At 52.5% G+C, this 27,822-nt stretch overlaps 2 protein-coding genes across 3 annotated transcripts; one reads left to right on the top strand and one right to left on the bottom strand.

Annotated features, from left to right (window-relative positions):
• The first annotated feature begins 2,953 nt into the window (after positions 1 to 2,953).
• Nab2 (NGFI-A binding protein 2) lies at positions 2,954 to 8,937 on the top strand. Of its 2 annotated transcripts, XM_048361306.1 has the most exons (7): positions 2,954 to 3,285; positions 4,684 to 5,557; positions 5,969 to 6,102; positions 6,435 to 6,486; positions 6,585 to 6,717; positions 6,923 to 7,114; positions 8,068 to 8,937. In XM_048361306.1, exons 1-7 carry the CDS (start codon positions 3,200 to 3,202, stop codon positions 8,175 to 8,177), a joined length of 1,581 nt encoding a protein of 526 aa, XP_048217263.1. In that variant the 5' UTR covers positions 2,954 to 3,199; the 3' UTR covers positions 8,178 to 8,937. The 2 variants fall into 2 exon arrangements, with proteins under 2 accessions (XP_048217263.1, XP_048217267.1); XM_048361310.1 differs by lacking the exon at positions 6,923 to 7,114 and having other exon boundaries at positions 3,025 to 3,285.
• Positions 8,938 to 9,445: 508 nt separating this feature from the next.
• Stat6 (signal transducer and activator of transcription 6) lies at positions 9,446 to 26,994 on the bottom strand. Its single transcript, XM_048361298.1, has 22 exons — positions 26,578 to 26,994; positions 23,200 to 23,336; positions 22,443 to 22,581; positions 22,064 to 22,147; positions 21,300 to 21,438; positions 21,132 to 21,184; positions 20,801 to 20,949; positions 19,636 to 19,767; positions 19,338 to 19,526; positions 18,749 to 18,836; positions 18,146 to 18,268; positions 16,681 to 16,773; positions 16,139 to 16,345; positions 13,205 to 13,299; positions 12,969 to 13,105; positions 12,496 to 12,642; positions 12,231 to 12,294; positions 12,005 to 12,115; positions 11,720 to 11,812; positions 10,464 to 10,529; positions 10,253 to 10,381; positions 9,446 to 10,164 (listed from the first exon to the last, which is right to left on the bottom strand). Exons 2-22 carry the CDS (start codon positions 23,313 to 23,315, stop codon positions 9,978 to 9,980), a joined length of 2,541 nt encoding a protein of 846 aa, XP_048217255.1. The 5' UTR covers positions 23,316 to 23,336; positions 26,578 to 26,994; the 3' UTR covers positions 9,446 to 9,977.
• Between the last annotated feature and the right edge of the window lie 828 nt (positions 26,995 to 27,822).

Raw genomic sequence — 27,822 nt, 5'->3', positions numbered from 1 at the left:
ACTACGTTGAAATGATCTAGGATGACCCATGTGGCCACAGAAAGGTGGGCGTAATAATTCTTCCTGGAGGCATAGAGGGGGTCCAGCAGGGAGCAATTCCGAGGTGGTGAGTTTGAAGCAAACCTTACCGAGTGAGACTCAGTGAAAATGGGGGTGGGGGGTGGGGAGGAAAGCAATCTGCTAAGTGAAAATGTACACGTGCCAGGAGACAATAATCCTTCTGGTTTGCAGTATTCTCCATCTTCTTCCACTTTCTCCCCTTTCTTCACAGTCCTCTTTTCCTGGAAAACAAGGACCAAGGATAGAGTTTTTCTTCTTGGAGACCTGTGTAGACAATCCAGGGAACATTATACTTTAAGTGAAATCAGTTGCTCTGCTGAGTGCTTTTGAAAGCAGAGAGGGTGAGGAGGGCAGGTGTCAAGGTAAGATGTTGTCCTGAGGAAGAAGGGGGCCCAAGCAGAAAAAGAAATGGGGAAAAAAAAAGTCGTATTGTCCCCACTCCGTTTTTGTCACCCCATCCCTCACATCTTTTAATTTTAATAGCTTCTCCTGGTCTCAGTCTCTTGCCTTTCTCTTTCTCCCTTTGCTAAAGGCTGGAAATTCCTTGTTCTCAACGGAAGGGAGTAGGAGGGGAGGCGGGGGTGGCAGGAGTGGGAGGAAAAGGAACAGACATCTCAGCAGCTCCGGCTGCGGGCTGCGGGGGCGCTCGGGGCCTCTGGCGGGGCCTGACAAGTCAATGATTAAAAAAAAAAAAAAATCTTTAAACCCGCACACAGAGGCTGGGATACAAATCTCGACAGACACAGATAAACAAGTAGATGTGAAGACACATAAATACATAGACTCGGGAGACTGTCCAGTCCTGAGTCTGCTGCAAATGTATTATTTGAAGAGTTTTCCCATCCATTCTGTTTGGACCTCACAACAGATCTGGAGAAACAAAGATCCAGACACCAAGTGATTTCATCCACCCTCAGGTGTGCACGCAGACCCCTTTCTGACTCGGCCCCAGCGGGACTTTTCTCTTTTTCTTCCTCTTTGGCCAAGCACCTGCTCCAGGACTCCGGAGTGGAAAGCCTTGGAACTGGCTCCTCTCCGGCCTTCCTTCCTGGACTCCGACCAACCAGGCCGCTCCCCCCTAGAGGTTACCGCCCCCCAACTTCACGCCCCACCGCCCGCCTCGGCAGCAGGCGTCTCCCCCTCAAATCCCCAGACTCGGCGCCGCCCCGAGGGGGCTGGTGGGAGGGAGGGGGGCGCCGGGAGCAGAGGCTGCGTGGGTGGAGGATGTGCGTCACGGGGAGCGTGGGCAGAGGGAGGGCGGGGGCACGTGGAAACCTGGGGCCAGCGGCTGGCGGCCCAGGCTCCAAAATAACCGGAGCGGGTGTGGGGGAGGGGCGCCACCTCCAGGGGGTCGGGTGCGCCCCCAGAGAGAGTCTGTCTAGCCGCACCCACCCCTGGCAGGACTGGGGGAAATCGATGGGAGGGTGACTCCGCACCTTCCCACCCCCACCACCACCACCCCCCCACTACGTGTGGCATTTAATGGGATGGAGACAAGAATCTGTGAGCTACTGAAATCCCCCACCAATAATGCACCCTTCCTCCCCTGCCTCCACCAGAGACGGAAAGGTCTCCTTGCCAGGCCGGAATGTAGAACCACCTCCCAGCCCACACCACCCACGCCCTGCTGGGCCGCGCCACTCAAGTGCAGAATGGTGGGGCGGGGCTGAGGTTTCAGACCAAGGGACCCTCGCCACCGTCCTGTCCTGTTCCCTTCACGCTGCCCCCCACCTCCCCTCCTCACCCCCCCCCCCCGCCTCCCCCCACCTCCCCTCCCCGCCGTGGGCGGGAGTGTAATGGGAACCAGATGGGCTAGGAGAAACGGGGGGGAGGGGCAGTAGGTTTGGAAGGGGACTAGGCTCCTTGAAGGTGCTCCTCCTCCTAGCTCCTTCTAGGGGTATATCTTCGGGCGCCCCCAGCCTCCTCTCTCCTCCACTACCGACTCTACCAAGGTCTTCACATAGAGGACCCCCAAGTGAATAATCTTCTCATCCCCGCTTTACTACCCAACCTCCAGGAAGAAGGTCCCCCATTCTGAGCCAATACGGTAGAGAAAGGCTTCGAGTAGAGGAAGGCGGGATCTCACCCCCCACCCCCAAGCCTGCCTGACCTACTCCCACAAAACCAGACTCGTCTAATCGAGGGGCGCCTAAGTGGTGCCCTCCAACAAAACCGGCTCTTCCCTATTCTCAAAACTTTACAGTTTTGGTGATGGTGAGAGACCCCTCCAATTACTCTTTGGGGCTAAAGAAGGTTGTTGGATTGTCTTAAAAGATTCTGGCAGAGCCTCACATTCATAGATTGCCATAAGTGCATTCTCAATGGGAATGAGGTGCACGCCCAGGACGAGCCCCAAGCCATCGCCAACTTTTTCCCTTGCTCACTCTAACGTTCACTGGAAAGCCCGGCGAGGCCGGCCGCAGTGTAGGCAGCGGGCGTCCGTGTAGTCGTTGGGGCTCACGAGCACGTCTGTGGGCTCCGTGGCTTTGTGTACCTGTGCGTGGTTGTGAAACTGCGCGCTCAACTCCGAGGGATGGGGGGAGGGAGTAGGAATGTAGCCGCCCAGGAGCTCACGTGGGTGTGTGGGCGCAGAGAGGGCCGGCTGTGCATCCGGCGTGGGCGGCACAGAGCGACCTCGCCCCGCCCGCCGGGCCCCTAAGCTCCCCCTCCACAGCCCGGCCTCGGTCACCCCGGTCCCCAACTCTGCGCCCTGACTCCGAATCTCCGCCCCCGCCTCCGCCCCCTACTCCCTACCTTCCCTCCCCCCCCCACTTCCATTTCCCCGTCTCTCTGCTGCAGTGTGTCGCTGGCCCAGAGGCCCGGGCTCCCGCCCCCCGCCCCCAGTCCCAGCCCCCGGCTCTGCCCACGCCCTCCTCCCGCCAGCCCAGCAGCCAGCGCAGCGCTGAGCCTCGCTCCCCGTGCGTCCTGCGGGGGCGGAGGCGCGGAGAGGCGGCGAGCGCAGCCGGGGAGGGGGGGGGGGGCAGAGGCACCGACAGAGGCGCGGAGGTTCGGAGAGAGAAGACGTGGAGGGAGGGACGGAGCCTGGACAACGGTGGGCACGGCCTCGCGCGGGCCAGCGCGCAGCGGACACCGAGTGCCAGGCACGGATCGGGACGGCCTGGGTAGTCTCTGGCCGTCCATGCACAGAGCGCCCTCTCCCACAGCCGAACAGCAGCCGCCGGGCGGAGGGGACAGCGCCCGCCGGACCCCGCAACCCAGACTCAAGTTAGTGGAGCCGAGGGAGTCGACAGGGTGTGGAGATGGGTGGAACCGGACTCGGGAATGGGGTCCAGAGGGTGGAGGTCTAAGAGAGGACGTGGGGAAGCGGGACGGGGGTGGGGGGTGGAGACTGATGGAAACAGGGTGAGTTTCGAATTCAGGGGGCCGGGGAAGCAAACAAGGATCGGGTGAAGGTGGATACTGAAGAGGGTATAGTGCCTTTTTCTCCATTATAGACCTACGCTGTGGGCATGACCTGGCATGTGAGCCCCCATGCAAAGAATGCGGGAGCCCCCAAGCGCTAGGGGAAGCCCTGGAGTTGGAGCTGCCAACAGTGCAGGGGGTGAGGGCGCTCAGCTGGCTCAGGATCTGTGCTTGGCACTTAGTGCGCGGTCCCCGGCGCAGGCAGAAGAAGCTGGCGCCTTTGAGTTGAAGGAGCATCCACGGGACTTGAAGCAGGGAATATCTCCAGCGTCCCTTGTCTGCCTCCCCCTTGGTTTACAACATGGGGAGGGGAGGGTCCATGTGAAGCCCCTTCCTCAAGAGGTCTTGAGCGCCCCCCCCCCCAAGCAGATGTGGGCGGAAAATAAAGGGAGGAGAGGAGAGTAGGCGGGAGCCCTTAGGCGGTTTTCGCCCACAGACGCTACCACCGTGGGAGTGTGTGGGCAGAACGGCCTCAGAGGAGAACAATTGAGGCGCCTGTCCCTCCCCCCATCGCCTGAGCTGAAGGAATAGGCCTAAGTTAATGTGAGGACGGCCATAGGAGCGGAGGGGACAACTGAGGGGGCACTGGGCAGAGGTCCTGGGGGAAGAAAGCAAGATGAATGAGCAACGCCTAAGCTGAGAAAAGCCGAAGGGAAAGAATAGGGGTCCACTTGGCTTTTGGAGTTGGAAAGCCATGGAAGCGGCCACACCCCTCCCTTTCACCTGACAAGAGGTGAAGCTGACCAGCAGTGTCCCCCCCCCACTGTCCACTGTGGGTACGGAGCCCTACATTCACTTTAGTGTGTGCTGTCACATTTGAGAGGTGTTGAGACTACTGAGTCTCAACCTGTGGAGCCCCTTCCTCAAGAGATCTTGAGGTGGAAGGTGGGTTATGCCACCCTAGAAGTGTGCTGATAAGTCTCTAGGTTTAAGGTCATCTTGCCCCAGACCAGAAAAGTGGGGGAAAGAGAGGTTTTACTGTTTGTTTTTCCTATACACAGGGCACCAGCTCTTTGTGCTTCTGGCTAGTCTGAAATGGCACTGTCCTATGAACAATGTCTGATTCTCAGGCTGTGCTCGGCCTTGAGCACTAGGCAGAGAGCATTCATAGGAGGAGGGGGAAAGGAAGCAGGGAAGAGCACAGTTATTAGTGTGAGTTGGGACATTTGCACTAACAGTCTCTCTTGTGCCTCTCCTCAGGGTCAGTGCCCGAGCCATGGCACTGCCTCGGACTCTGGGGGAGCTGCAGCTATACCGGGTCCTGCAGCGAGCCAATCTCCTTTCCTACTACGAGACATTCATCCAGCAAGGCGGGGACGATGTCCAGCAGCTGTGTGAGGCGGGTGAGGAGGAGTTTCTGGAGATCATGGCACTTGTGGGCATGGCCACCAAGCCCCTCCATGTCAGACGTCTGCAGAAGGCACTAAGAGAGTGGGCCACCAATCCAGGGCTCTTCAGCCAACCTGTGCCTGCTGTGCCCGTCTCTAGTATCCCACTTTTCAAGATCTCTGAGACTGCTGGTACCCGTAAAGGGAGCATGAGTAATGGGCATGGCAGCCCAGGGGAAAAGGCGGGTAGTACCCGCAGTTTTAGCCCCAAGAGCCCCCTTGAACTTGGAGAGAAGTTATCACCGCTGCCTGGGGGACCTGGGGCAGGAGACCCTCGAATCTGGCCAGGCCAGAGCACTCCAGAGTCGGACGTTGGGGCAGGAGGAGAAGAGGAGGCTGGTTCACCCCCCTTCTCCCCACCTGCAGGAGGAGGAGTCCCTGAGGGAACTGGGGCTGGGGGAATGGTGGCAGGTGGGGCTGGGAGTAGTCCAGACCGGCTGGAGCCAGAGATGGTACGCATGGTGGTGGAGAGTGTGGAAAGGATCTTCCGGAGCTTCCCAAGGGGTGATGCTGGGGAGGTCACATCCCTGCTGAAGCTGAATAAGAAGTTGGCTCGGAGCGTGGGACACATCTTTGAGATGGATGATAATGATAGCCAGAAGGAAGAAGAGATCCGCAAGTACAGCATCATCTATGGCCGCTTTGACTCCAAACGGCGAGAGGGCAAGCAGCTGAGCCTGCATGAGGTGAGGACTCAGGTCCTCTTGATAGCCTTTGACTCCCAGGCCGCTTCCACTAACCTCTGAGAAATCCTGCATCCTCCAGCCCTTGTTCCCTTCCCCCCTTGTCCAAGATCCTAGGCCCTGACCTTCTCCATGACCATACACTCTCAATTGAGGGGGAAGTAGAGATACTAGCAAGAGCCCAATTGTTCTGCCATGTGTCACTCAGAACCCCAGAATCATAGAGGAGGCTCCAGAAACTCCTAGAAAGCTATAGGTATTGTATTTCTCCCTCAGAAAGCTGTGCATTGTCCAAACCAAAGCAAGTTTCCTGTGGATGAGCCTCCTTCAATGATGATGGTGTAAGGAGGTCTAAACAGTTGAGTGTGGGAAGGATGTAAGGATTCTAATTGACTGGCTGTCCTCTTGCTACAGCTGACCATTAATGAGGCTGCTGCTCAATTCTGCATGAGGGATAACACGCTGTTGCTTCGGAGAGTGGAGCTCTTCTCCCTGTCTCGCCAGGTGGCACGGGAGAGCACCTATCTGTCGTCTTTGAAAGGCTCAAGGTAAGACCCTCGGCCCTCCCCCAAGTCCTTCCTAGATTGCAGTCCTGCCAAGGAGTTGGATCAAGTCCCAACTTCAAGCTCAGGCAACTCTAAGCCTGCTTCTCACCCACTTGCTTATTTTTCTTTGGCCAGTACAGCTTGTCTGAAGTCTGGTTCAACCTCCTTTCCCACTTCCACGCCCCCAATAGTGACTTGAGTTGGAGCATCCTACCCAGCCACCTTCTTTGCAGTTGTTAAGTAAAGCGGTAGATGCTCCTGGCCAGATGTTGTGTGTGCCCTGGCCATTCCGAAGCCCTCCTTAGCCTCACCACCTTTATTCTCCTTATTTGTAGACTGCACTCTGAAGAATTAGGAGGACCCCCACTGAAGAAGCTTAAACAGGAGGTACATGTTTCCAGGGGTGCTGTAGGAATGGGAAGGCCTACCCCAATCCTCTTCCCTCCCTTCCTAGATCCTTATTTCCCTATTTGGGGCACCCACAGGTTGGAGAACAATCTCATCCCGAAATCCAGCAGCCTCCCCCAGGCCCTGAGTCCTATGTACCCTCATACCGCCCCAGCCTGGAGGAGGACAGTGCCAGCCTGTCTGGGGAAAGTCTAGATGGACACTTGCAGGGTGAGTGTGCTTGAGAGTTCTCTTTTCTTTGGTGGGGGAGGTGGGAGTGGGTGGGTGGCAGGAGTGAGCTAGGAGCCACTGCCTGGAACAGGGTTGGGAAGTCTTGGCTGGATGGGGGCAGAAGGGCCTACGGGTCTGGCTGTGTGGTTGAGGGTGGGGTTTCATTGGCTGCAGCCCCTTACCTGACCAGTGCCCATGCCCACAGCTGTGGGGTCGTGCCCAAGGCTGACGCCGCCCCCTGCTGACCTGCCCCTGGCATTGCCAGCCCATGGGCTATGGAGCCGCCACATCCTGCAGCAGACACTGATGGATGAGGGGCTGCGGCTCGCCCGCCTCGTCTCCCACGACCGTGTGGGCCGCCTCAGCCCCTGTGTGCCTGCGAAGCCGCCTCTCGCAGGTGAGGCAGCCAGCAGTGCTGTCCCCATAACACCCCCAGCCACCCAGGCCCACACATCAGTCCTGGTATCCTGAGACAAGTTGGGGGAGGTAGAGGGATATACAGTTGCCACCATAGACAGTAGGAGGGGCTCTAGCTAACTAGACCTTGAGCTAAGCAGAGGCCCCGAGGGGCTGGCCATTCCCCCTGGGGAGGGGACAAAGAATGAGAGATAAGGGGAGTCACCAGTAAGAGAAGCTTCGTTGGGACTTCCACTATTATTGCAGGAGGATTGGAGCAAGAGTTGTGGGGATAGGGCTGGCCAGTCTGGAAGCATGAGTCTAAAGGGGGCGGGGGGGGGGGCGTTTTGTGTGTGGATAGGGGAAGAGAGAGTGGGCAGGCAGAGGGGCAGGGCAGCGGCTGGGCTGAGAGTGACGCAGCAGACAAAGCCACCAACCCTAGTTTGGTATTTTTAAACTCTGCGTGGGTGGGAAGTGGGGGCGGGGATTGGAAAGGGGGGTTGTTGAGGGAGGAACTGGGAGGCTGGCTTCCTGTGTTCCCCCTGATTTGGCTACCCCAAAACTTGGGGGCAGTGGTTAAAGTAGGTGGGGCTTGGAAGGGGACCAGAGATGAGTGGGGGAGGGGTGGCAGAGCCCGGGGAAGAGGGAGGGGGAGAGGTCAGAGCCAAACCGCCCCCGCAGCTCCTGACAGAACCAGAAATTCCAGCAGAGCAGAGGCGGGGGAGACTGAGAAAGAGACACTAACAGAGACAGAGAGCTACACACACCCAGAAGGGGAGGGGGGCTGTGCATACTTGGGTATGGAATCCCCCCACTCATACACATTCAGTGGGCAGGAGGCAGTTAATTCAATAAATTCAGTTGTTTTCACATGTTCTCTTTCCTCAGTTCACAATCACCTCTGTGCTCAGCCTCTACCCCATGTCTCCTAACTCATGCCTCCTTTTCCTGCAGAGTTTGAGGAAGGGCTCCTGGACAGATGTCCAGCCCCAGGACCCCATTCTGCTCTGGTGGAGGGTCGCAGGAGCAGCGTGAAAGTGGAGGCTGAGGCCAGCCGGCAGTGAAGGTGGATTGGTGTCTTTGACCCATGACCTAGACTTCTGGCTCACACAGACCCCCCCCCCCCTTCATCCTCAGAATCTAGTCACCACCCCAGAAGGATCCTTCTGCTGCCCTTCTCCTGCCTCCCCTCCTGCTCCATGGGCACAGGACTATGGGGCTTCAAGCAATAACACGCAGGGGCCTGGCAAAAGGACACACGGAGGTTGCATGGTGCCCGCTCACCCCCATTTGGGGACAAGGACTCTGGCTCCACGGGTGGGCGGCTGGGGCTCTCCCCTCCCTCACACATCACACTCCCTTTCTCTAGGTGGCCACCAGCAGTGTGAGCAGTAGAACTCAGTTTAGACATGGGGAAGGGGGAATTCCCTGGGAAGGTCCAGCCACAGGAAAAAAAAAAAAAAAGTGGCACCATTTCTCCTCTCAGATTGGGGGCCTGGTAACACTGGACCTCTCCCTCCTCTAACTGTCCCCATTTTTGTGCTTCTAGTTTGTTTCTTTAATTTAACGAGTGCTGCAGTTTTCCTGCCCATCCCCATCTCTCACCCAAGCCCTCAGCAGTTCTTTCCCTCTCGCCCTCTGGGGGATGTAGTTGGGGTTCCTTCTGCCAGCCCTTGGGAGACCTGGGTTGGACTCGGGGGGGTCTCTCCAGGTGGGGCCAGATGGCGGCACCTGTGTGAGCACTTACAGCGTCTTTCTTTTCAGATTGTGTACAGTAGATTATTTATTTTGTTATTTTGGAATAAAATTTATTTTATGGCTTAGGATCCATAACCACTCCCGAAGAAGAGAGAAAGGGTGGTGTGGAGGGGTGGGAATGGAGGGGAGCTGGCAGTGGATGGGAAGTTATAGAAGAGAAGCAACAGGCAGGGCACCCCAATACCCAGAGAGGGCCACATAGCAAGACTTGGACCCACTCGTAGTGCCGTGGCTCTGGGTAACACTGGACGTGTTGAGCCACCAAAGCTACAGATGTCATAGCTATAGACCCACCTGGGCAGGATAGTGAGTTAACATCAGAGGCTAGCTAGCACACTGTGGTGACAGCCAGTGTCTCAAAATTTGTGTTGTCACACAAGCAGAAGCACACAGGTGCATGTTCTATGTGGCCTTCCCATAGACGTGACATCTTTAGGTAAACTGTCTCAGGTACACACTTTGTCACAGCCACATGGAAACTCAGCCCTTGGACTGCACAATCATCCCTGTACTGAAAGCCTCCATTTGACAAGAGTCTAGGGATTAGGGGAATTTATTTTTTTGATCTGGGAAAAATCTGGATATATGATATGTCCAGACCCTCTCTGTTCTCATTCAGGTGATCATCAGGGTTCTCTGAACTTTTCCATTCCCTTAGGGCTGGAACCCTTGGATCCAAGGTCCATACTCTTGGTCCCCAGCCTTTGGAGCATGTGTATTAGCTGTGTGTTTCAGGATTTGTGTTCCAGGTCTTGGCTCAGATGGGGCTGAGAAGCCCTCTGTGCCCTAACCTGAGCTCTCACCCAACCCCTGTCCTGCTCAGCAAGTTGTGGTCCTTCACACTGTGTGTTCTGAGGTGCAGACAGGCATGCTGGGGATGTCTCACTCTGGAGCCTGAACTTCGGTTCCATTCCACTGCTGGAAGAAGGGGTTAGCGGTATGTGGTGGGAAAGAAGGCGTGGAGTAGCTTCCCCAAGATGCATTCTCCAGGCAAAGTTTTCCTCCTGATGAAGAATTAGCTGGAGATGGGAGGCACCTGGATGAGTGTGTCCACAGCAGGTCCTTTGAGACAGTAGAAGAGCTGTCTCAGGCTCCTCTAGTATAGATCACCAACTGGGGTTGGCCCTTAGGTCCATGTGGGACATAGAAATCCCAGACTGCCCATAAGGAGAGGGTTGCAGGAGGTGCTGGGCTCCCAAGGACACTCCTCTCTCCCCCTGGCCCTCCAGGAGAAGCTTGGTGATGTCCTGTTCAGTGGGAGGCAGCAAGGGAGGGAACGTATCTCCACCAGCCCTGTAAGCAGAAAAGGGAGAGAGGCAGAGGAGTAAGCCTAGCACCCACGCTTGCCTCAACCCAACCCCCTCTTCAAGCTACCACTCACCAAGTGCCCCGGGGGAACCCTCCCACTGGCTGATTTAGGCAACTGTCTTCCGCCATGGACACATCTGAGCAGAGCAGGGGTTCAGGACTGGATATAGCATGGTCTCGAGGCTGGCACGGCAGCAGGCCTCTACCAGGAACCAGAAGAGAGAGTGAGGAGGATGTTGGGAAAGGATGGGAAGCATGGGCTCAGGAGGGGCTTTGTCACTCACTGGGTGGGAGGCTGGTCAAAAGGCAGGTTTATCTGGCTCAGGCTGGGGGGCATTTGCAGGTGGGTCCTGAAAACAGGAAGGAAATGGGAAAGGAAATGGGCAAAGGCAGAATTTACCAGGTCAAAATCATTGGTGAGCTGCAAAGCCTTATTGACACTTAGCTGCTCACTGACTGGCCCTAGACAAGCCATTTCCATGCCCTGAGATCAGTCTCCTCTGCTGCAAAATGGGAGTGGAGGCCCAAGGGGGTCAGCTTCTATTAGTTCTTTGTACTATGAACTTGATAGGTCTAAATTTCTCCACTTCTCAACTCCTGGGAAGGTACTTCTTGTGTTTTGACTAAGTTAATAAGCCCCTGATTGTGACTTGGGAGAAAAATGCCTAGACCATATGGAGGATGCAACAGGTAAGGAAAACACAGCACAGCCAGCCTAGCTAGCTAGCTACTCAGGAGACTGAGATCTGAGGATCTCGGTTGGAAGCCAGCCTGGGAAGAAAATTCTGTGAGACTCTTATCCCCAATTACAGAAAAAGCCAGAAGTGGCACTGTGGCTCAAATGGTAGTGTTAGCCTTGAGCAAAAGGAGCTCTAAAGAAGTTCAGGCCCAGGGCTGGGAATATGGCCTAGTGGCAAGAGTGCTTGCCTCCTACACATGAAGCTCTCGGTTCGATTCCCCAGCACCACATATATGGAAAACGGCCAGAAGGGGCGCTGTGGCTCAGGTGGCAGAGTGCTAGCCTTGAGCGGGAAGAAGCCAGGGATGGTGCTCAGGCCCTGAGTCCAAGGCCCAGGACTGGCCAAAAAAAGTTCAGGCCCAGAGGTCAAGCCCCAGGCCTGAGTTCCTGTGCTCAATCCCTAGCATAAAAGAAATCAAACAAAAACAGTAGATAAATGAACATGGATTTCATAGGCATGAGAGAAAATACTAAGTTCTTTGTATGAGCCAGGCACCGTGCTTAGTTGTACATGTATTAGGAACTTATTTCACAGTAATGTGATGAGATAGGACCACTCCATTAACCCCCACTGAACAAATGAGCCACTGGAGGCTGCCCAAAGCCAGCAAATGACTGAGCTGGTATTCAAACCTAGGCAATCTAGATCTTAACCTCCAACTCCTGAGAGTGAACAGAGGAGAAGGAAGGATGTCAGGTCAGCATGTGCTCTCCCTTCTAACAGAAGAGCTTTCTTGGCAGATACAAATACAAATGCAATAGGGTGCTGGCCCCCTCCACTCCCCAAAGGTTCTGACTTACTCTGGGAAGGCTGGCAGCACACTGATGGACTCTTCTGGGGAAAGGCCTTGATAGGAGGAGATGGGGTGAGAGTGTGAAGGATACACTGGGGGCCTGGGAAAAGATAGTAGACCTTTTGGCACCAACCCTTCCCTGTGGACACCTCCACACCCTGCCTTGGAAGGGGAATCTCTTTCACGGAAAGGAAAGGTCCCTTCTTCAGCTTCCACACCAGCTCTCCCAGATGCCCATGCTGAAGACCTGTCTACCCTGACCACACCCCTCTGTGTCTCAGGAGTTCCTTACAGCATCTCTGGGCCGAGTTGCATGCTTATGGGGGGATCAGGGGCCATTCCAAGATCATAGGAAGGTACCATGGCAGGCATCTGGGGATCTGGAGTAGGAAGGGGCTGGTCCCTGGTGGAAAGGAGGGGATACATGTGACTGACAAAGAACTGAGGCCCCCATTTATTTCTGCAGATACCAGCCTCCAGCCCTACCCACCATCCATACCACACCACACCACATTTACCTTTCCACAGTCATTTTGATGATAGCTGGGACATAACCTCGCCCATCCTTTCCCATCTGTTCAGCTGTGGTGGGAAGGAAAAGAGAACTGTGGAGCATTCCAGGGTTAGAGAGGAAGCGAGGTGGAAGGAGGAAGGGATGGTGGACAGGTAGAAAAAGTGGGAGGGGGTGGATACAAAAAGAGAGAAATCAGGGAGCTGGGAGGAGGAGGGAGCAGGGAGGAGGTGGGTGACAGGAAGAAATCAGAGCTATCAGCTCTAGCTCACGCTTGTAATGGCTCCCAAAAGCCTCATCCTTGGGTTTCTTGGGGTAGAGGTTTTTGAGCTGAGCAAGATCCCGAATTCGGTCCCCCAGGGAGCGAATGGACAAGTCTTTGGCGGAGAATGGCTGGATGTTCTCTATCTGAGGGGAGCCTACAATAGGAGTAAGAGTTTGGGTCTCCATTATCCAGACTTCCCCTTCCCCAGCCCCCCACAAAAACCAATCCCAATCCATCAAGGCAAGGACAAGACCTAGGGTGGAGGTCCCGAGGGAGGGCCCCCCATTAGTCTCTGTTGCCATATATGACTTCACAGTGAGTGGTAGAAGTTTAGACCACAGAAGAGGAAGAGAAATTAGACTAGAAGAGCAACTTCCTGAAGATCAGATTAGCATCAAGGAGGGTCAGGCCATTTCTTCCCCAGAAGAAACCCCAGAGAGCACAGACACAACAGGAGAGGGCTGGCTGGGGTGACCTCACCATCCTGGCCCCGGATGACATGGGCAATAGTGATGCCCCCAATCTCTGAGTCACTGAAGCGGAGGAGGAAGGTTCCATCGGGCTCATTGAGGAGAAGGCTAGTGACATACTGTTTGCTGATGAAGCCAATGATCAGCCTGGCCAGGATGAAGAAGAAGAAGGGCGTGTGGGCACTGATTGTGGAGATGGAACCCCAGGTGGTATAGCTGCTTAGGCCATCAGGGACACAGACTCACCTGTCTGACCAGTAGCTCTTCAGACAGCGTTTAGTAAGGTCCAGGACTCCATCAAACCACTGCCAAAAAGTGAAACCGCGACCTAGCAAGATCTCCTAAGGGGTGGAGGGGAGCAGGGGTGAGTCAGGGAAGGGCTAAGCTGGAGTTTGATTAGGTAAACACAAGGGTCAGTCAAGGTTTAAAGGACCAAACTGTACCTGAGGCCTATCAGTGACAATGGCCAACATTCACAATTAACCATATACAGGGCACCATTCCAACCTTTCCATATATGTATTTGGAAATACTAGGGTCTAAACTCAGGGCCTCATGCTTGCTCTATTGGCATTCTACTACTTGAACCACACCTCCTGCCTGGCTCTTTTGCTGGTTACTTTGGGAGGAAATGGGAGTTTCATAGACTTTTCTGCCCAGGGTGGTCTCAAACTATGATCCTCCAGATCTTCATTTCCTGCCTAGCTAGGATTACAACTCCATATATTCCTTTACTTGATTGTTTGCAAGGCTGTGGAGAGAGGTATGATAAAAACCATAGGAGCACAGAAGAACCAAATGACTGTCCAGGATCACACAGCTGGTGAGAGGCAGAATGGGATTTAAGCCCAGACAGTCTGACACTAAAGTCCCTCATGGCCATTGTGCTAAATTCAATCCCTAAAGATGTGTGGCAGAGATGTAGTCCAGGGGAAGATGATTACTAGCTGGATTCTATGGTCACGTGGTCCTCTTGCAGACATTCTCTTTCTCTCTCTCTCCCTGTTTTTGTGCCAATCCTGGAGCTTGAACTCAGGGCTTGGGTTGTCCCTGAGCTTTTTGCTCAAGGCTAGTGCTCTACCACTTGGGCCATAACTACACTTCTGGCTTTTTGGGTAGTTAATTGGAGATAGTCTCATGGACTTTCCTGCTCAGGCTGGCTTTGGACTGTGATCCTCAGATCTCAGACTCCTGGGTAGCTAGGCTTATAGACATGAGCCAGGTTTATAGGCATGAGCTACAGGCACCCTTTTTGTTGTTGCTGTTTGTTGTTGTTTTAAAGAGCACAATACTTAGTTCTATTTACCCATATGGGTGTCAAACAGGACATGAGATCCCTTTCTTCCCATTATCTTGTAACTAGTAAAATGCCGTAGTGGTTAAGAGCAATTTAGAGGCTGGGCATAGTAGCTCATATCTGTAATCCCAGCAACTCAATAGGCAGAGATTGGGAGGATCGAGATTTGATGCCAACCCGGGAAAAAAGTTAGTGACACCTCATCTCCACAACAAGGTGGGCATGGTGTTTCCCCTCTTTAAATTAGGGTTCTCAGAGGTATATGTAGGAAGACCATGGTCCAGGCAGGCCTAGGCAAAAAGCAAAAGACCCTACCTAAAAAATGATTTAAGTGAAAAGGACAGGAGGTAAGTGGTAGAGCCTAGCAAGTGTTTTGTTTTTGTTTTTTTAAATAGGGGATCTGGCTAGTCATGTCAACACTTGCCTATAATACCATTTACAAAGGACTTAGAGGTAGGAAGATCCTGGTCTGAGGCTGGCTCAGGCAAAAAGGGCTGGGGATATGGCTCAGTGCCTAGAAAGTGAGAGGCCTTGGATTCAAATGTCAGTACAGCCAGAAAAAGGAAAGAAGGAAGGGAGGGAGGGAGGGAGGGCAAGGAAAAAAGAAAGAAAGAAAGAAAGAAAGAAAGAAAGAAAGGAAGGAAGGAAGGACAGAAGAAAGAAAGAAAGAGAGAAGGAAGGAAAGATGAGTTCCATCTTAGTTCTGCTACTTACCTGCTGTGAGACTTTTTACAAACTACTTGCTCCCTCTAAGCATAGGTTTTCCATCTTAAAATGGGGATAAGGTGGGCTGGGAACATGGCCTAGTGGCAAGAGTGCTTGCCTCCTACACATGAAGCTCTCAGTTCGATTCCCCAGCACCACATATATGGAAACGGCCAGAAGGGGCGCTGTGGCTCAGGTGGCAGAGTGCTAGCCTTGAGCGGTTAGAAAGCCAGGGATGGTGCTCAGGCCCTGAGTCCAAGGCCCAGGACTGGCAAAAAAAAAAAGTTAAAAAAAAAATGGGGGTAAGGTTAGCATGCCTGTAATCCTAGCTACTCAGGAGGCTGAGATCTGAGGATTGCAGTTCAAAGCCAGCCCAGACAGGAAAGTATGTGAGACCAGAACTGGTGCTGTAGCTCAATATGGTAGAGTGCTAGCCTTGAGCAAAAAAGCTCATGGACAGCACCCAGGCCCTGAGTTCAAGCCTGACAGCCAACAACAACAGAAAAAAGAAAAAAGTAGCACCCACCTCACTTCAAAGGAATATTGGAAAGGTTCTATGAGATAACATACAAAAGTGTGGAGCAGTGCCTAGCATATACAGTAAACTGCCACGACATGGTGACTGTATTACCACTCATATCCTGTGATTTCACCCAGATTTTGCAATAGGAACTTCTTTTCCTAATGGGTCAAAGCCATTTTTTAAATCAGGGCTCTATTTCCACACAATTTGAGCGAATCATGCAAGTCATCATTAAAGAAAAAGGACAGGTCCCTACACCAAAACCTGAAATCACAGTGCCAGCTATGGGGCGATCCCTGGGGAGGAAGGGGATTCTTGCCAGGCACTCTTTTTTTTTTTTTTTTTTTTTTGCCAGTCCTGGGCCTTGGACTCAGGGCCTGAGCACTGTCCCTGGCTTCTTCCCGCTCAAGGCTAGCACTCTGCCACTTGAGCCACAGCGCCGCTTCTGGCCGTTTTCTGTATATGTGGTGCTGGGGAATCGAACCTAGGGCCTCGTGTATCCGAGGCAGGCACTCTTGCCGCTAGGCTATATCCCCAGCCCCTTGCCAGGCACTCTTGATGGATATGAGGGGCACTGGGAAAATCCTGGCATCTGTCCCTGATCTCTGTGGATGAAGAGTTCAGTGATGGTAGGTCCAAAGAGCAGGAGAATGACCTTGTTGAACTGTGACCAGGACACAGACCGGTGCTGGAAGGCCTCCATGTTAAGGCTGTTGTCATTGAAGATTTTCTGGGCCAGGAAGAGGAAGTGTTCTGGGAGCAGTCCTTGGTTCGTCCCCACCTCAGCCATGAACTTGAGGTTCAGAGTTTCACACATCTTCTCCCAGGGCACCCGCTCAGCCACCACAAAGGGAACACGGTCCTGGGGAGGGGAACGGGAAGGGAGAGAGGGCGGGCGGCATTGCCAGTCTTCCTCTAGAAGCCTTCATTCTTCCCACCTCCCAGACCAACCTCTCCTGGGCAGCCCCAGAGCTGGCTCACAAACATAATACTTTCTCACTATAGCAGTTTCTGGCGCCACAGCCAAGGACAACAATGAAAAGAAGTTAAAGATACAAAAGCAAACCAAGGAGAAGGAGTTAGAAGTCACACACATTTGAACATGCCTGCCACCCACCAGCTGGCAACTTATCCCCTTGTTCTGGAATCCATCTTGTCTCTGCCCCCACCCCCCACCACAAGTATTTATTTCCTCACCATCTCAGAGAAGGCATTATCCCAAAGGATGGTGGCTTTGGCATTGTTGTCCTGGTTCCCATGGACGATGACCACCAAGGGTAGAGACAGGGCCTAAAAGGATGAGGAGAGGTATTGTGTGTGTGTGTGTGTGTGTGTGTGTGGTGGTGGTGGGTGTGTGTGTGAGCGTGCACACGCGTGTCAGTCCTGGCCTTGGGTGCTGTCCTGAGCTTTTTTATTTTATTTTCCCAAGGCTAGTGTTCTACCACTTGAGCCACAGCTCCACTTCAAGCTTTTAGTAGTTGATTAGAGACAAGAGTCTCATGGAGGGCTGGGAATATGGCCTAGTGGCAAGAGAGCTCGCCTCATATACATGAAGCCCTGGGTTCGATTCCCCAGCACCACATATATACAAAATGGCCAGAAGTGGCTCAAGTGGCAGAGTGCTAGCCTTGAGCAAAAAGGAAGCCAGGCCCTGAGTCCAAGCCCCAGGACTGGCCACAAAAAAAAAAAAAAAAAAGAGTCTCATGGACTTTTGTTCCTGGGCTAGCTTTGAACCTCGACCCTCAGCTATCAGCCTCGTGAGTAGCTAGGATTGCAGGTGTGAGCCACCAATGCTTGGTGAGTCATTTCCCCTTAGAGGAACCAGAGGAAACCTCAAGAGCTGGTTCTGAGCATGCAGGGGAGTCATGAGCTCAGGGGACATAGGTAAAGAGCATGTTGCTAAATGCATTCAGAAGCTCAGTGAGGCCTCACTGTGGTTACAAGTGGTTACAAGTGCTATGGGGCCAGCCCTAATATCTCCTAGCCTTGTGACCTGGGAACACTAGTAGATCCCTGTCACAATGTCCTTATCTGGAAAATGAGGCTAGTAATAGTACCTGCTTTATAATGTCATGCAAACCAAATGTGTATTGTTTAAAACAGTGTCCTGGTCTATAGATGTGTGTGTGTATGTGTGTGGGGTGTGTATGTGTATGTGTGTGGGGTGTGTGTGTGTGTGTGTGTGTGTGTGCGTGTGTAACTTCAAACAGTGCCTTGGGATGGAGGCATGTCTCAGCAGTAGAGCACCTGACTAGCAGGCACTGAGTTCAAATCTCAGTACTGCCAAACAGTGTCCTGTTGTATAGACTATGCTTGATTTGGTAAAAGTTAGTTTTACTAGGTTGGGAGTGTAGCTAGAAAGCTCAAGGTCCTGCGTCCCAACTCCAGTACCTCACAGGCCCATGCCTATAATACTAACTGCTCAGGAGACTGAGTTAACCACCAAAAATCCAGAATTCAAGCTGTGGCTCAAGGAGTATAGCACAGTCTTGAGTTAAAAAGCTAAGGGATCCAGGCCTTGAGTTCTCATCCCCACTCACCCTGCCCCAGTATGCATAAGTCCTAGATACATGAAGTACAAGGCAGTGAGAATCCAGGGTCCCAGTATGTGGCATAGAGGCCATGGGGTCCCAGACCCCATGGGGCTGAGGCTATGGCTCACCTGGAGCCGGATGGGGAGTTTGTTGGGACCCAACAGGAAGTTGGTGGAGAAGAGCACAGCACACTTCTCCTCTGTGACAGACTCAGTGCCCTTCCGCTCACATCGCTTGATTTTCTTCAGGAGCTGAGGGAAACCAGGGTGAAGGAGAACATGGGTAAGACAAGATAACAGAAATCAAAGCTGGGCAGTGGTGGCCCATGCCTGTAATCTTAAGTACACAGGAGGCTGAGATCTGAGAATGATGGTTCAAAGCCAGCCCAGGCAGGAAAGTCCAGAAGACTCATCTCCAGTGAACCACCCAAAAAACAGAAGTGGAGCTATTGCTCAAGTCGTAGAACACTAGTCTTGAGTGAAAAAGTTAAGGGACAGTACCTAGGCCTTGAGTTAAAGCCCCAGTATCAGCATAAATAAATAAATACTATATATATATATATGATATATATATATATATATATCAGAGAGAGAGAGAGAGAGAGAGAGAGAAGAGAGAGAAGAGAGAATGGAAATCAAATCACTCCTCCTGGCCTCCCAACATCTCCAAGGAGGGTCCCACAGTCAGGACCCAGCCTCCTCTCTCCCCACCTCTACCCTCCAGCCCCTCACCAGGTTCTTGAACAGAGCGGAGCAGCAGTTCCCAGGAATGCTGTTCTCCAAGGGAACCGTGTTGTTCATGATCTCCCCAGTGCTCTCTCTGGCAGGAGGGTCAGAGTGTGAATAGTTCAGCCACATGTTTACTACCCCCTGGACACTGCCCTAGAGCTCTAGATCCCTGCTTCAGTTCTCCCTCTTTTCCTCCCTCTTTCCCTTCCTCCCCCCTCTCTTCTTCTTTCTTTCTCCTCCCTCTCCCTCCCTAACTTCCTCCTTCCCTCCCCTGCCTCTCTCTTCTCTTTTTCTTGGTGCTGGAAATCAAACTCAGGGCCTTGTGCATGCCAAGCCCACAGTCCACCACTGACCTGTACCCCAGCCCCCTTCTTGAGTTCCTTGTGAGAGAGTACTCATCTTAGCCAAATTCTGCTGCCTCCCCCTATTTTAGACCAGGGATCAGCAAGGGGCTCTTCCCTTCTTCTGCTGTGACCACTCAGGACTTCCACAGACCAAGAGCCCTCTTTCCCACACCCCTGCTCTTTGTAGTGCCAGTACCTCAGCTCCCCTTGCCTCCATTCCCCCAGCCCTGGCTCCAGCCCCAGCTTACGGTCCAGTCCCAGGCCCCTGGGGTAGGCTCAGCTCCCTCGCCTGCTTTTCTGTCACCACATCAGCCCTGACGGGAGGAGGCTTGGCTGAGGTCCCCAGGAACCGCAGGCCCAGCAGGAATCGAACCCCAGCCTGGAACTTGGTCTGAGTCTTCAGAACCTGGGGAGGCTGCTTCTCCACCAGGAAAGAGCTAAGAGGAATGAGAAGGACATGGGGAAGGGGGTTAGGGGATGGGCTTCTCCATAACTTTTCTTCCTCAGGGTCTTCCTGAGGCCAGGCAGGGGGCTCATGGGGCCTACCTCATCACCAGAGTTCTCAGGACTTCATCCAGCCGGCTGATCAGTGATTCCCTGGTGCTGGGCTCTAGCTCCCTACTGGCTGCTCCTACCTCCTGATGTAGCTGGGAATAAATGTCCACCAGGCTCTCATACCTGGGGCCAGGACAGTAGTCAGAGGGCATGCTCCAGCCTATACCCCCTACCCTCAACCAAGGGAAAAAGCAAGATATTGACAGGCAAGAATGAGGTAGGCTAGTAGGTATATGTGCAGGAAGCGAGCTGGAGGGCTCTGGGACCCGCCTTTGCTCTTAGGAAGCAGTTCCTTCTAAGTTCCTAAACTCCCAGTGGAAACGTGGCTGTCTCTTCCCCAGGGCTAATAATACTTTAGGGCAAACTGGAAAGTGCCCAATCCCGATAGACTAAATAGGAAAGAGCCACCAGGTGGGCCTAGTGGCTCATGCCTGCCCGTAATCCCAGCTACTCAGGAAACCACAGGGAAGGATCTTAGCCCCAGGCCTTCCTGGGCAAAAAAAAAAAAAAAGTTTGAGAGAAAGCCAGGTACCAGTGGCTCTTTCTGTAATCCTAGCTGTTCGGGATTGTGTTTCGAAGCTAGCTTGAAGAAAAGTTCACGAGATACCACCTGCAGATGGCAAAATGTCAGACTGGAGGCATGGCTCAAGTGGTAGTGTGCTAGCGCCACTCTGAAAAACACTGAGTAAGACAGCACAAGGCCTTGAGTTCAAGCCCTGGTACTAGCACAACAATAAATAAATAAACAAATAAAAGTTTGAGAGACCTCCCTTTCAACAGGAAGGGTCAGGTATGATTATGCACTAGGCAGAACAGGGCATTTGAACAGGAGGATCAAGCGAGCCCAGGCAAAAAGCAAGACTCTTCCTGAAAAATAACCAAAGCAAAAAGGTCTGAAGGTATGGATCAAGCCATGGAGTATCTCCTCAGTAAGAACAAAGTAGAATTCAAATTCTAGTACCAAACAAAAGAAGCTTCCCTAATCCTCTGAGTATGGAGAGAAAAGGAGAAACATAAATGTGGACCCCTTAACTGAGTACACTTGTATACACTTTAGGCATCCTACCTGGCTTTCTCTTACACCTGGGCACCCTCTAGCGTGAATGGCAGGTACCCACCCCAGCTAGCCCCCTTTCCCTGTCAGCCTTGCCCTAACCTCTGCTGTAGCCCAGCCAGGTTCTCTTCAAAGGGTGCGCCATTCCCTGCCAGCTGCTGCTGCCGTTTCCAAATCTGGATCCTCTTCAGCACCAGGCCTTGGACCACCTCCAGCTCCCCCACCGCCTCTTGCAGCAGCACCGCCAGGTCCTAAGGGCAGGAAGGGGCCTGAACCAGGGACACGCATAGCCTCTTCTCCCAGGTCCTGGAGAGTCTTTCTCACCATCCTGCCATTCCCTCCCTCCATCTTCATCTGTGTCTGTCTGTGTCACCTCCATCCTTCCAGTTGCACTTTGAGCCCAGTTTCCTCCACCTTTCAGGCTGTTACTCACCTCACTTGGCCCAGTCCCATTGGAAGGAGTTTTAATCAAGCTGTGAAGTGACACTGAAATGGGGGTAGGGTGGTGTAAATCAGGGGTGCAGAGAGAATGGAGATTCAGTCAAAGCTGAGGTCCCACACTGCCCAGACAGGTCTTAGGGCCCCAGGGCTTGGACCCCACCTTGGCCAGCTTCAGTTCCCTGATGCAAGGCTTCTCGGAGAAGGTGAGTCTCCCCAACCTGGTGCTTTAGCCTCTGAAGGGCTGTGTTAAACTTGAGTTCTTCCTGCTTCCAGTGAAAGGCCATTGGCAGGTGGTGGAACTGCATAGGACAGACAGACACAAGTGGGTGAGGCTCTGCTCACCTTCCTCCACCCCCTCCCCCTTCCTCTTCAGCAGCCCTTCCAGCCTTTGCAATCTCCTGGGGATAAGTTCTTTGTCCTGGTAGTACCAACTCCTGAGCCAGGCAGGCCCTGGTGGCTCAGGCCTATAGTACTAGCTACTCAGAAGGCTGAGATCTGAAGATTGAGACTCTAAGCCAGCCCATGCAGAGAAGGGTGTGAGACTCTTCTCTCCTCTCCAATTAACCACCAAAAGCTAGAAATGGAGCTGTGGCTCAAGTAGTAGAACGCTAGCCTCAAACAAAAAAGCTCAGGGACAACACCCAGGTCCTGAGTTCAAGCCCACCGCCACCCACCCCCCCTGCTCAGTACCAGCACAGACATACAAAACAAAAAGTACCATCTCCTTGTTCCTGTTCTGCCCTCCCTTAGACCTTCATTTGAAGCTTCCTTGAATTTGGCTTGAGTTTCACTTTGACTGAAGGACCATCCTTTGGGTCTAGAACCTTGAGCCTTTCCAGAATAGCAACCTCTTTCTAGTTTCTAATGACTCAGGCTAAAGTTCCAGAAAGCTGGATCAAGGTGGGAAGTGGGGCGTCACAATACCTGTTGGATAACAGCTTTTTTCTCCCCTTGAAGTATTTGTCTGAAAGTGGCCACCAGCTTCAGGGGGTCCCTCTGATATATGCTCTACAGAAGTGAGGGTGGGAGACAGTTAGTCTGGCTCTTACTCATGTCCTCCCCTCCAGTTCCAAGACTCCCATTCATACATTCACCAAAAGGCAAGACAACTGTAGATTCCAGAAGTTTCATGCATTTGCATGCCTTTACAATCTGATTTGCATGTTAGCTAGCAGTTTACCACATGAGTATCATTTTGCTTACAACATCCTCCATCCTCCAACCAATTTTCCTCCAGTGTCCAATGCTCACCCAGCTCTGCCTCAGCCCCACCCCAACCTTGTCCCTTTCCCTTCTGCCTCACCTCCATGGTGCTGATGTGTGGCAAGATGGCATTTCCTTCTCCTTGCTCTCCAGCACAGGCCTGAAGACGTTGGACAGTGGCTGAAAGTAGCATGTTAGCCATTTTGCAGCAGAAGGCATCCAAGCCAACCAAGAACTCCCTGTAGGAACATCAAATGAGGCTGCAGGAGACCAGGGCTTCCTCAGCTCCTAATCATCCATCCACTGCCTGCAGCTCAGTGCTTCCTCTCCTAATTCTCCATGGCCATTCTCTGCACACCACCCTGCCCCCTTGCTTCTTAATCTCCTACTGTTATGGGAAGTGCCTCTGCTCCAGCCCTCACCTCCCTCCTTTTTACCTTAGCCTCCTAGGCAGTGAGGTGTTCACGTGTCAACACATACAGTCTTAATTTAGTGGGCATACATTCCTCACTAAGTCTAAGCCACCTCATATAGAATAACCAGTGGCAGGAGAGGCTTCTGGGCACCAAGGACTCATGCCTATAATCGTAGCTGTAAAGGTGGATCTCAAATCTGAGATCTGAGGATCATGGTTCAAAGCCAGCCTCATGCAGGAAAGTCCATGAGCCTTTTATCTCCAAATGAACCACCAAAAAGCCAGAAGTAGAGCTGTGGCTCAAGTGGTAGAGTGCTAGCTTTGAGCATGAAAGCTCAGGGACAGTGCCCGGGCCCTGAGTTCAAGCACCAGGACTGACATAATAAAATAAAGAAAGAGGGAGGGTGCATGAGAGAGGAGGACATGGGGTAGAAAGACTCACCAGGGCTGGTTCTCCAGCCATTCCCTCAGGAGATGCCGAAGGTGTTGGGGAAAGTCAACATAGAGATGCTGTAGTTTTTCTGTGGGCACTTTGGAGACCAGCTCCCACAGAGACATGATCTGTGGTTTGGAGGGTGCCTAGAGGAGGAGAAAGGAACAAGGATACCCCAAAAGATGCCCAAGAAACTAGGCCTAGCTTCTGGGCCCCCCCTGGACTTCCTGTAGCCGCCCAGACAGGCTCCCCAGAGCCTGTTCTTACTGCCACTTGTGACCAGGCTGTGTCAAACCACAAGCACCCTTGGTCAATATTTGAGACAAGCAACAATGCTAGTTGGTAGACTTATGATTTTTTTTCCCAGTATTTTCCACTTAATATTTTCAGAGTGTGGTTTACTGGAACTGAAAGCATGGAAGGCAACATCATGGGTGAGAAGGAATCACTCAACACAAAAGGTACAAAACTAGAGTCCTGTTAAAGATAAGGGGCGATGGTTAGAACTCTACTCCGTCTCCTCAGATCTCCTCACCCTACCTTCTGATCCTACAGATGTCCCTGAAACCTCTCAGAATTCTAAGGCTCCATGAAAATTTGAAAACCAGGCTATGGCTGAGGCTGTAGCTCAATGGTAGGGCACTTCCCTAGCATTTGTAAGGCCCCTGGGTTCCACCTTAAGAGAGAAAAAAAGAAAAGAAAAGAAAAAAATTGCATCACTCCAATAACAGTGGGAGGGTATGAGGAGATGAGGCAAGGGGAAAATAGAGAGTGGAAGGAAGTGGTGGGATAAGTCAGTGAGAAGGCTAGAAGAAGAGGAGAAGATTTTAGGGGGCTAGGAGGCCAGTGGGAGAGAGAAGGTGGGGGGGCATGAAGCAAGTAGAGGAGTCGGTTGCTCCCCTTTTCTCCAGAAGCTGCTGTATAGATCAGTGGTTTTCCAGGGGTCCCCCAGTCCATGTTTCTCATAAAGTTCCTTTCCAGAGATGAGGGGGAAGAAGGAATGGAAACTCCTGGGATCTCCCCCAATCCAGAAACCCCCAGTCTTCCTGTTCTTCCAGCCTCTCAATTTTCCCAAGGTTCCCAAAGGAATGGAAGAGGCCCCTCCACTGGACATTCCCAATCTCCTCCTGTTCCTCTCTCCCCTAGCTGCTACTCCCTGAGCTTTTTCTCCCCAAGGCAGAAGGCTTCCCTCCCGCTGTTCAGGGTCCTCCAGCAGGCCTTTCTCCACCCTCCTCCTCAGGGTGAACATCTTCTGGTCTAGTTCCAATTCCACTTTTCTCTTATTTCTCCAGTCTCTGGATGCTCAGATTCTAGACCCTTGATCCTGCTGGATCCTACCCTACTGGAAAGAGTAGATGAGAACCTACTACTATTGATGAAAACCCCAAGTAATAGACAGACTCCATTTTTTAAAAAATCCATTTAGGGGCTGGGAATATGGCCTAGTGGCAAGAGTGCTTGCCTTGTATACATAAAGTCCTGGGTTCAATTCCCCAGCACCACATATATAGAAAAAGCCAGAAGTGGCGCTGTGGCTCAAGTGGTAGAGTGCTGGCCTTGAGCAAAAAAAAAAAAAACAAGAAGCCAGGGACAGTGCTCAGGCCCTGAGTCCAAGGCCCAGGACTGGCAAAAAAAAAAATCCACTTGGTCTAGGGGGAGTATTTTTTCAACGTTTAAAAATTAATGATTTCTGGGGCATCAGAGGCTTATGCCTCTAATCCTAGCTCCAAAGGGAGTTGAGATCTAAGGATAGCGTTTCAACGCCAGTGGGGACAGGAAAGTCCATGAAACTCTAATTTCCAATTAGTTACCAGAAAACTGGAAGTGAAGCTGTGGCCCAAAGTGATCCTTGAGCAAAAAGAGCTTAGAGATAGCACCAAGGCATTGAATTCAAGCCTGGTCACCGATTAAAAAAAAAAAAAGGAATAAATAAAAAATTAATTATCTTTAGTTGTACAAAGGGGTTTAAATTTAACAAATCAGTTTATAAATACAATGCATTTTAGTCATCATTCTCCCCCATCTTTCCCAATTCCACCTATACCCTCAAGTTACATGGTTGCATTTTCACATACATACATTGAATATAATGACTATATTTACCCATCCTTCTTCTTTCTCCCCTTAACCTCCTTCCTGCAAAACGTATTTCAGCCTCATGGTATTCATTTGTTAAACTATTCATAAGTTGTCCAAAGGAATTACATACCATTGGATTCTCTGAGGGAGCATTGGATTTTGTTTTTGAAATAAGGTCTCTTTATGTAACCCAAGCTGGACTTGAACTCTCAATCCTCCTGCCTCCACTTCTTCTAGTGATTGGGATTATAGGCCTATACTATCTTGTTGAGTGACCATCCTCCTAGAATGATCTGACTTCAAATTTCCATCACTGTTTTCCCTATACATATACATGTTTGTCCCCAACTCCAATTCAAAACAAGGGCTGGGTGGACTGGTCTGGCCAGGACCTGCCTTGTATTGCCTGGCAGAGAGGGAGGAGCGAAGGTGCAAAGGGGCCAGGCCAGTGTTCCCTTTTATTAACACCCCCCCCCCCCCCGTGTGTGTGTGTGTGTGTGTGTGTGTGTGTGTGCCCCCCCCCGTGTGTGTGTGTGTGTGTGTGTGTGTGTGTGTGTGTGTGGTGTTGCCAGGGATCCTGAAGTTCAAGATCCTCATCTAACAGCTTGTTGGCCTAAACCTCACCAACTCCACTCTTACATTGTCCAGTCTTCTAATCCTGGGACTACAGCATTCAAAGTCAAAAGGGCTTCTGGGAGTTGCTCAATAGTGTTTGTGGCAGTGGCAGTGGGGGGCAGGGAAGGGTGCCCGGGAGGTGGAGCCAAGTCAGCATGAGGAGAGTTAACCCCATGCTGCCCGCCTGCCTGCCAGGAAATGTCAGCGTCCCCAGCAGCCAACCGTGGTACAGTTTTGAGGGGGGGAAATCCCCCCTACTCTAAGGCACCATGAGGTCTATATCTGGGGCGTGCTCACCCTCCAACCTTCAGCAGGGACCACTTTGGGGGTTGGCCAAGCCCGGAGCCCCTCTGGCACCAACCTTTAGAGAGGGTCATCCATGAAATGGGGACCACCCAGAGGATTGCCTGTCTTCTGACTTTCCTTGCCCCCTCAACCCCAGAGTTAAGGGCCACGGGTGTGGGGGTAGGTGACTAAGGAGTACAGAAACTTATACTCTACCCTAGATTCCTGAGAGTAGTCAGAAAGTGACAAAATCCAGTGTCACCAAGTACCAACTCCAGCTGAAATCATTCCTAGGGGCCCATCTGCCCCGCCCAGGGGAGGATCCCCAACAGGCCGGCTAATCCATCCAGCCCCCACACTCACAGTCAGAGGCCCCCCACCCTCCCCTCCTCACAGGCATCCCCTCACCTGGCCGTCTTCTCCCTCTCTCAGAGGGCACTGCCAGGCCCCATGGATCTGTAGCTCTGTCCAGCGAGTTCGGGGCTGGCCCTGCTCTCACCCCTCTACCATCACCACCACCAAAAAGAAAAACAACTCTCTCTCTCTCTCTCTCTCTCTCTCTCTCTCTCTCTCTCTCTCTCTCTCTCTCTCACACACACACACACACACACACACACACACACACACACACACAGCTCTACTGGGCCTTCCTCTTCATGCAAGCCCTAGCTGCCCAGCCTGCTGTTTCCGGCTTCTCTGTCTACCCAGGTCCCTCCCTGGAGTGCTGACGACACAGAGAAGAGAAAGTGGGCTGGAGGAGGAAGAGGAAGAAAGTGGGGTGAACATGTGTGCCCGCTCTGCTGGGTGGGGAAGCACATCCTTGTTGTGCAGAGGACAGGGCTAGGGCTGGCTCCCCTTCCTAAAACACTGATTCTATCCTACTCAAAAGCTATCCACTTTTCTCCTGAAAGTAATCACGCAGAAACATGCCACCCCAAATTGCCGTGTTCCCACATTCAAACTTTCTCAGGGCTGGAGTCTGGGGGCCACGAGGGACTGGGTTCCCTGGGGGACTTTGGAAAAAGCAAATCCTCCTGGGCTTTGCACTCCACCCAGTGGAGGACCCTGAAAAGCATCTGGGAAGCTGGAGGCTTGCCTGGAACTCCTAGGTTTGCCTCCCCATGGTGGGAACGCCTTAGAGGTCTCATGACACCGATGGGGGAGGAGGAGAAGAGGAACACTCAGAGGTCTGGAAGGCTCCATGAGTCTCATAGACCCAGCTCCTGGCAGCTCCTGGCAGGTCCTGGCAGGATACCACTGCACAGAGCCTATTGGTACTCAGCAAGCAGCTGAGTGCTGCCTGTAGATTCCCAAGGGACAAGTTTGAATAAGAATCTGCTGAGTGGCCTCGGCCAAGTTCCTATCTATTTCTGGAGTAAACAGTGAGACACACCCAGAAACAAACACAATATGCACAATTTCCCCAGCCACAACAACAACAACACACACACACACACACACACACACACACACACGTGCAGGCAGGCTCACATACAAATCAGCATTCAGAGCCACTTGTAATTATAATGCCACACAGTGAAGGTGTGCATGTTTGCATGCGTGCACACGTGCACATGTGCACACACATATACAATACACACAAAAAACCCAAGACATGCTCAGTTCCTAAGTCATCATCGTTAACTGGCGGAT

This window comes from Perognathus longimembris, chromosome 1, assembly GCF_023159225.1.
Source record: "Perognathus longimembris pacificus isolate PPM17 chromosome 1, ASM2315922v1, whole genome shotgun sequence".
Taxonomy (NCBI): domain Eukaryota; kingdom Metazoa; phylum Chordata; class Mammalia; order Rodentia; family Heteromyidae; genus Perognathus; species Perognathus longimembris.
Note: the sequence above shows the minus strand (reverse complement) of the source record. Positions and strands in the feature narration are given on the sequence as shown.